Source organism: Anopheles darlingi, chromosome 2 (assembly GCF_943734745.1).
Source record: "Anopheles darlingi chromosome 2, idAnoDarlMG_H_01, whole genome shotgun sequence".
Lineage (NCBI taxonomy): Eukaryota > Metazoa > Arthropoda > Insecta > Diptera > Culicidae > Anopheles > Anopheles darlingi.
The window spans coordinates 47634403-47641902 of record NC_064874.1 but is presented as its reverse complement, the minus strand read 5'-3'; the positions used below and the strand labels follow the sequence as shown (position 1 = coordinate 47641902).

Genomic DNA, 7500 nt, shown 5'->3' with positions numbered 1-7500 from the left:
CTGAAAACGAAGAGCTTGTCCACGATCCGTTCGATTCCGTTGTCAGTGTTGACGAGGAAACGGCCCCTAGCTTACAAGAGAACCGTTTAAACGTCCCCCAAGAGAAATCCGTCGACATCGTGCGTCGTTCCAGTCGCGTTCGGATTAAGATAGCCCAGGCCATCCGTTCTCCTTCGATCGTTTCAGATCAAACAGACGATCGACGTTCGGACGACGAGAGTGATAATGAAGCTTCCCGGATAGAGAGTCCTAAAATCTCCAATTCTTCAGCTACTAAAAGAACAGCCGCTAGTATTCCGAAACCATTAAGGTCCAAACGAAGAAAACTATCAAAATCAGAACACAAGCGCAAAGATGGTCCGACGCTTCGGGATTACAAGTGCTATATCTGCTGCAGTGCATCGCTCGGATCGCAGAAAGCGTTGCTGGATCATTTCGCCACACACGTGGATCGCGTGCCGTACACCTGCGAGCGCTGTGTGATGAAAACCGTAGTCATCACGCGAGTCCGAACGCTGAACACCCACCTGAAGATGCACGAGCAACCGATCAAATGCGATTACTGCGATCGGCGATACAGTAATGCCTCTGGGAAATATTATCACACACAATTTTACCACCTAGGAGGCGGTGCACCGTGTATCATTCACTGTAAGGAGTGTGGCAAACAGTGCGGATCGCAGGATGCCTTGCGAAAGCATATGAAATACCACACCACGGCCCTCAAGTGCCGGACGTGCGACAAAGTGTTCAACCATCCAAATAAGCTGCGCAACCACGAACTTAGCCACGATGCAAACGGTGGCTATGAGTGTGTCGTGTGCAAGAAGGTACTGCAGACGATCGAGTCGTACGATGTGCACCTGAAGAAGCATACCCAGGAACGTAGCTACCAGTGTTCACTGTGCCCGAAAAAGTTCAATACCTCGTGCAACCTGATACTGCACATGAAAGTGCACGCCAAGAACGACAACTACCGGCCGACGCGTTCCTGGTTAGAGCACTACACGATCGTTAGTCGCGAACCGCTAAAGTACAAGTGCAATCACTGCGATCGATACGGCACCGATAAGGTGAATAATATGATCTCACACCTGCAGGCACACTTCAAGGAGTACGAGTGCGATCGCTGTAAGCGGTTGTTCGCGACGGCAAAGCAGTTGCGAGCCCATTACCCTACGCATACCGGCGAGAAGCCGGAAATGTGTCAACACTGTGGCAAATGTTTTTCGAATAAAAGCAGTTTACGTACTCATCTACGAACGCATGGCCGCGAACCGGCAACATCGGATGATGGTGATAACGAAGGACAGAAAGACTCGGTGGTGGGTGCCACCGTCATAAGTCAGATCAACGGAGAAAAGACGAATAATGATGATAAGGAGCGGGGAGCATAAGAGTGTAGGGAGAGGGTTAGTTCAATGGGTAAAATAAATCATCATGCGAAGCATACGAAACGTAAATGCATTTAATAACAGACAAACGTAACAAATGTGTCGTTATTTGAAGAGGCACTGGTCAAGGTGCTGGTTGATACTGGAAATTGGTACAAGTACACCACAACTTGGGCACTCGCACCGTTCATCCACCGGACCGATCTCAATCACATCGTCATCATCGGTTTCATCCAAGACGCGGGCTATCTCTTCTTCCGTGTAACCACTGTCTCGCAGGACCTGATGACGCAGTGAGCCCATGTCTGCTGCTGGAAGATTGTCCTCCAAGTCGTCGGTTACGAGACGAATGTCTTCTTCAGTATAGCCACAGTCTAGCAGCAGTTGTCGACTGGCTTCTTGTAAGCTGGTGTTAGAGGATGACGTTGAAAGATTGCTGCTGTTCCGATCTCGTTGTGCTGGCGTTGCTCTCGAGGTAGAGGGTTGATTCTCGTTCCGCCGTCTATCGCTGTGTACTGGGGTTCCATTCGCGGTAGAGGGCCGATTCACACTGTGTATCGTCTGCGACCTATCATCAGTCGGTTTATCTTCCTTACGGGTATCTTTCGGTCGTCCACTACCGGTAATGTTATCGTAACACAGCTCCAGATGCGTACCAACAGTTCCACGCGGCATCTTCGTTAGGCACGTTGGACATCGGACGATTTCATCGTCTGGACATTCGATCTTCACTTTCGCATTGGTACGATTGAAGTCTTCCATAAGCTCATCGCTCTCATTGAACAAATCGTCGATGACGGAGCGATCGAGGAGAGAATCGTCGATCGAGGCCAAATCTTCGTCCGCTAGCTCATCATGGTACTCGTCATCGATCAGCAGGATCTCATCGTCGCCCACCTCTTCGTCATTGATCGAGTCTTGGATTTCCCGCTTAATAGCATCCTGGTGCTCCTTCTTTATGTTTGCTACCGTTTGTGCGACCTCCGTAACATCAATTTCATCGAACACTTCATCGGAATCGTTCAACAATGATATCGTATCGATGACTTCAGCACTGGGCTGCCCGCTCCCCTTCGTACTTGTCTCCGTGCGTGCCTTTTTCGGTAGCGACGGCCTGTTGGTCGGCACGGGGAATCTATCCAGCAAACGACTTCTCGGTTGGATCCCCGTAGAGGAACCGGACGATGACCCAAGCGTAAAGCCTCGCCCGCTAAACAATGGCACCGCGCTGGATTGGTTCTGGTTGTGGCCCGGGCTTGCATTATCATCACTGCTGGATAAATCCTTGAACTGTTTCACGTTACGTAAATTGCCTACCGAGGCTGGACGGGTTAATGGTGGTTCGGTGCTAATCGTAGTAGCTGGCTTCTCTGTTTTGGGTGTTACTGTAATAGGGGGCTTCCGTACGACGAGAGTTGTGCCACCGAAATTGGGTCTGGCCCCAGGAGTATATAAAGGTTTCTTTGGAGGGACGGAGCTACTGGTACTGGGTGGCCCTGCAGAGGTGGGTTTCGAAGGAGGTATCGCTCGGCTCGATGAAGGACCATTCCCAGAACCACCCGTTCCTTTCGAGATGGAATTATCGAAGTAGTTGGATATCACGTTTTTCTGCGGACTGCGGACACTGTGGCTCTTAATGCGATTATCTGGCCCTTTTCTCTGCACTGGAGTAAAGAATCCCCCATCGTTTTCCTTGTTTCTTGCGTTTTTACGCTTTGGCGATGGTTCGCGGACTTTAGTAAACTCCCCACCACAGGTTAGCTGGTGCTCTTTCCACCAGAAATCACTGGGCCCCGGTTTGCGGTTGCTGGTGCGTTTCACCATTCCGTAGAAAGGCTGTTTCTGTTGGCAGGGCCCGTTACATCGCCACCAGTGCGTTTTGTACACATTCACCTCGTCGTGGAATGTATGATAAACCTACGGATATTGCGGAAATAAAACAACCAGGGGGGGGGGGGGGGGGGGGGGTGGTCAAATAGGTAAGAACATTCCACAACAGTCCCGTTTCTTACCGTTATGTGTGTGCCGGCGATCTTGTTAATTCCGTTCATGATCTTTTTAAAGGTCGGCCCGTGCCCTCCGTTGCCTTCGCGGATGCCCAGCACGAAACAGTAGGCGTGGATCATTTCATGGAGCAGCGTTTGAACGAGGTCCTTACGCGGCCTCAGCTTGAGCAGCGGTTCGCTTAGTCTGATGATACAGCTTTTACCCAAGCGATTCGACCGCTGGTAGCAAATACCGGCACAGCTGTACATCTTTTTGCTCCACTCGAGCTGCACACAGGCCAGCTTTCCCTGAAAGAACTTACGATCGAAGAGGGGAAACAGGGCGTATATGTCCGGCGTCGGATCGAGGATTTCCCACTCTGGATGAACCAGGTTTTGGGTGCTATTAAGATCGTTGTCCCTGCCCATCGTTACTGCGTGGCTGGAGAATTGTATTCGACGAACTGGCGAAATGCCTTGATAGCTGGACGAAGAAATCGATCGTTAGTGCAACAGATCCTTGTAGAGTCGCGAACCTTAACACTTACCGGTTTCCGATGGGTTCCTTCCGAGACTCCCGGATCGCGGCCACAGCTTTCTGTATTCTGTGGGGCTAATTGTGCTTTGGTTCATTGGTTCCCGGAGCTTGTAAAACGAACCGTTTAAGAAAAGTGAAAAGCAATAGGCTGAATCCTTTTCTGTGGATTCAGCCTCGTCTCTGTTCGTTCGTTTTGTAGATCTGAGCGCAGCTTTCCAAGGTTTTCAACATTCTCGGCCAACTTTTCCGACGAGCACGATGGCGGGATTTGCAAAGGTTGCTAATTAGTTCTTATCGCCCTTTTCTTTATAACGAAATTCGCGAAGTTTCTTGCAAAACACTGTTCCCCGAACTCAAGTTTCTAACCTCAAAACCAAAACAACGGCACAGGGTTGTAGCCCTTTTTTTGCGTAGTATTTGTTGTTGTTCTGGCGAAAATGGCTCGGAGGTCACGGAGAAATGTGATAAATCGCGGAAAGATTGAAGAAATGTTGCGGGAACAAACATACTGCAGACTGTGCGGTCGCCAGGAAAGCGATGTAAAGAATGATCCAGCCACACTGACCTCGCTGGATAGCATATTTGGTGGAAGACTCGGCGTGTCGAAATCAAACCATCTACCCACCACCGTCTGTGTGAGCTGCAGAAAATGCGCCAGAATCGTAGCACGGTTTTGGGAAAAGTGCTCTCAGGCTCAGCTACTTCTACGGACCATTTTCAACAAGGATACGGATGAGCAAAATTTACCGGCGGAAACAGAAGACGACATTATCGGCAGCGAAGCAGAACCGGCCTCGGAGTCTCCGGACACGGCGATCGCAGAAGAAACCCTAGAAACGGAGTGCATTTACCTGGAAAGCGGCAGTCCAACAAGCAGGCTCGATATTGTCGTCGACGAGAACGCAGAAAGCGAACTGGAAGATGTAACCTATTTTGTGCATTTGGAAAATTCTCCTGACGCTGAGGACCATGGTAAAGATGGAACAGATGCTCTAAGTACTATCAATATCGAGTTGGTCGAAAGCCACAGAATCACCAGCGAAGAGCCGAAAAAGAAGCAAAAAGGCACGGCGGCGAATCGGGGGAAAAAGGAGACACCCCCATACCGTGTATGTCATCTCTGTGGAAGAACGTTTGAAACGAGTTCGAAGCTAAAGAACCACCTACAGACTCACTCAGATGAACGACGATTTGCTTGCGATGTCTGTGGGAAGCAGTTCAAACTGCGACGTGATCTTACAATGCACGTGGAGTCTGCCCACGAAGGGAAAATCTTCAAATGCAGTCTCTGCGAGGTAGAGTTCCGGTGGCGCAAAGGGCTGCAACGCCACATGATGAGGCACAAAGGAACGGCCTTTAAACACCAATGCCAGACGTGTGGTAAAAAGTTCATCGCACCCAGTAACTTGCTGCATCACCAGATGAAACATACCGGCGATCGGTTACGGTGTGAAATCTGCGGTGCAGGGTACAGGTATGGAAGCGAATCTCTCGAGCCCATACATTCCAATGTATGCATAATGGATTGAATGTACATTTATCTTTTTTCCAGATTTAACTACATGCTAACGCAGCACAAGATACGAAAACACAATATGAGCTTTCCCGGGGTGAAACTGTACGAGAAGAAGGTCCCGAAACACAGAAATACGAAGCGAAAAGCTTGCCCAACAGAAACTGCGGAAAGTGACGACAATTCACTCAACCTGGAAATCGTGGGTGAGGATGAAGATCCCCAACGGGACCAGTCGAGATTGGTAGTAGAGTACAACGTAGATATAATTGAAGAACCAGAGGCGTAACATCGGAATGGCTTCCGTGATCCTTTGCTTTGTCCGGTAAATACGTCTAAATCGTTCCACAGGCCGGAACGTGCATAAAGCACTGAAGTTAACACCTGTTGACTCAATCGAAACCACGAGGAACGCGGAAAAATCATTGTGATAGATGTAATATTCAGATTAGTTTAACCATTTCCCATGCTGGTTAATTCATTCGGACAGAGTACAATAAACAGTATACATTTTTAGTGAACCCCCGAAGTGCTCTTTCTTCTGGAGTTTCTTATCGCGCTCAGGCCAGCACACGTTGCACGTGGTTGACTAGCACACATGCACACAATCCGTTACGGTACGGCGCGCATGTGCCGTTCAAGGAAACAGAGGGAAAACTTTGGAAAAACTGTCAATATACGCAAGGCAATGACCAAGTAGAGGACGACGTCAAAAGCCACTATAGGTATTAGCCAGGCGAGTGTTCGAAGGAAAAATGGCAAATTGAAGTTCTAGTGCCCTTAGTGAAACATGGTTCAAAAGGTTATTTTTCTCTTCATTTCCTTCGCTATTCGATAAGTGAATCATTTGCTAAAGCACAGCATTAGAGAATCCAACGATTGGGGTGGTGGTCGGGCATATGGTAGCATAACTGGACGGCAGGGGAAAACTATCAAACGTCGTACAAGGATTGCATTTTCTCCTCCTAGTCAGCTGTCTTCTAGGTGGACAGGGGCCAATGGTGATGAATGGCCCAGTTTGCTGTAATCGGAGGACAAACTCAGCACGGACACCGGACAGTGTTAAGATTCTTTTTGTTGCAGTTTGAGGGCAGTGCGCTTAGCGAACCCCCGGTGGTGGTCCACGATGTCCATCAATATAGAAATCAGTGAAGCGCAAAAGCCCGACCCACCCTCGGGCAAGATGCAGCGCGAACGAGATGAGGACCAGGACGAGTATAGTATTGCTGCTGACCATGGTCATGAAGAGACGCAACACGAGCAGGCAAAATTCGGATTATTCGTAGAGAACGATCGTTCCGCTAACGCGCTCCGAAACGCGTCGGAGGATGAGTTTGATTTCGATTCCGCCTTCAGCTCCGAATCGAACCATGCACTCACGGACGAAAGCACGATCGACCAGCAGGAGGAGGAAGCGTCTAACCACCGGGAGTTGCTGGAGCAGGAACGGCTGCGATCGCTTGAGGACGAACATGAGGTCCTATCGTCGAATCTGATCGCACTAACATCCCATTTTGCGCAGGTACAGCTGCGCTTGCGACAGATCGTCGAAGCACCACCGGATGAACGGGATGGTTTGTTGAAAAATTTGGAGGAATTCGCCTTCCTCGGCATACCGGAAATACAGCAAAATCCGGTGAAGCAGAACATTCCGGAGATCGTGGCCAACCTGGACCGCAGTCCCGAAACGGTGGAAAACCTTCGCGAAAAGCAACACGAGCTCATCGAGCAGCTCAAGTCCCAGCTGATGGATCTGGAGCGGTATGCGTACGAGTCGGGTGCCGGAATCTTGCCACAGTCAATTCTGCTGGAAAAGCAGAAGGTTATCATTGAAGAAATCAAGAAAAAGATCAATCTGAATCTGAACGAACTCGATTTGCCGCAGCTCACCTCGGAGGACTTGCGGCAGCAGGTCGATAGTGCCCTGGACGAGTTGGTCAACCCGCTCAAGATGAAGGAGCAGTTGGTCACGCAGCTGAAGACGCAAATCCAGGACCTGGAACGGTTCATTGGATTTCTGCAGACGAACGAAAAGGCCGAAATCAAAAAGCGTTTTCTCGAGCAACAGCA

At 49.6% G+C, this 7500-nt stretch overlaps 4 protein-coding genes across 4 annotated transcripts in view; 3 read left to right on the top strand and 1 right to left on the bottom strand.

The window, feature by feature from the left end:
* LOC125958468 (zinc finger protein 569-like) overlaps positions 1–1472 on the top strand; it is a 1992-nt gene extending 520 nt beyond the window's left edge. The window contains exon 3 of the mRNA XM_049691701.1: positions 1–1472. This exon is cut by the window's left edge and continues 17 nt beyond it. Coding sequence (XP_049547658.1) covers positions 1–1397 — 1397 coding nt within the window. The 3' untranslated portion in view covers positions 1398–1472.
* Positions 1394–4044, bottom strand: LOC125958306 (DNA-dependent metalloprotease SPRTN-like). Its single transcript, XM_049691577.1, has 3 exons — positions 3928–4044; positions 3407–3863; positions 1394–3311 (listed from the first exon to the last, which is right to left on the bottom strand). Exons 2-3 carry the CDS (start codon positions 3806–3808, stop codon positions 1500–1502), a joined length of 2214 nt encoding a protein of 737 aa, XP_049547534.1. The 5' UTR covers positions 3809–3863; positions 3928–4044; the 3' UTR covers positions 1394–1499.
* A 271-nt stretch (positions 4045–4315) lies between these two features.
* LOC125958484 (zinc finger protein 430-like) lies at positions 4316–5951 on the top strand. Its single transcript, XM_049691703.1, has 2 exons — positions 4316–5391; positions 5470–5951. Exons 1-2 carry the CDS (start codon positions 4355–4357, stop codon positions 5717–5719), a joined length of 1287 nt encoding a protein of 428 aa, XP_049547660.1. The 5' UTR covers positions 4316–4354; the 3' UTR covers positions 5720–5951.
* A 234-nt stretch (positions 5952–6185) lies between these two features.
* Positions 6186–7500, top strand: part of LOC125958285 (RUN domain-containing protein 1) — a 3029-nt gene continuing 1714 nt past the window's right edge. The window contains exons 1-2 of the mRNA XM_049691543.1: positions 6186–6332; positions 6400–7500. The exon at positions 6400–7500 is cut by the window's right edge and continues 997 nt beyond it. Of these exons, the coding sequence (XP_049547500.1) occupies positions 6557–7500 (944 nt within the window). The 5' untranslated portion in view covers positions 6186–6332; positions 6400–6556. The remainder of the gene's footprint in view (positions 6333–6399) is intronic.

Excerpts from the sequence above, each read along its gene's own strand:
- LOC125958306 (XM_049691577.1), bottom strand. The coding sequence starts at position 3,808 with ATGGGCAGGGACAACGATCTTAATAGCACCCAAAACCTGGTTCATCCA. Across the intron at positions 3,312-3,406 it reads TCGCCGGCACACACATAACG|GTTTATCATACATTCCACGA; the intron begins GTAAGAAACGGG and ends CAATATCCGTAG.
- LOC125958484 (XM_049691703.1), top strand. The coding sequence starts at position 4,355 with ATGGCTCGGAGGTCACGGAGAAATGTGATAAATCGCGGAAAGATTGAA. Across the intron at positions 5,392-5,469 it reads ATCTGCGGTGCAGGGTACAG|ATTTAACTACATGCTAACGC; the intron begins GTATGGAAGCGA and ends TCTTTTTTCCAG.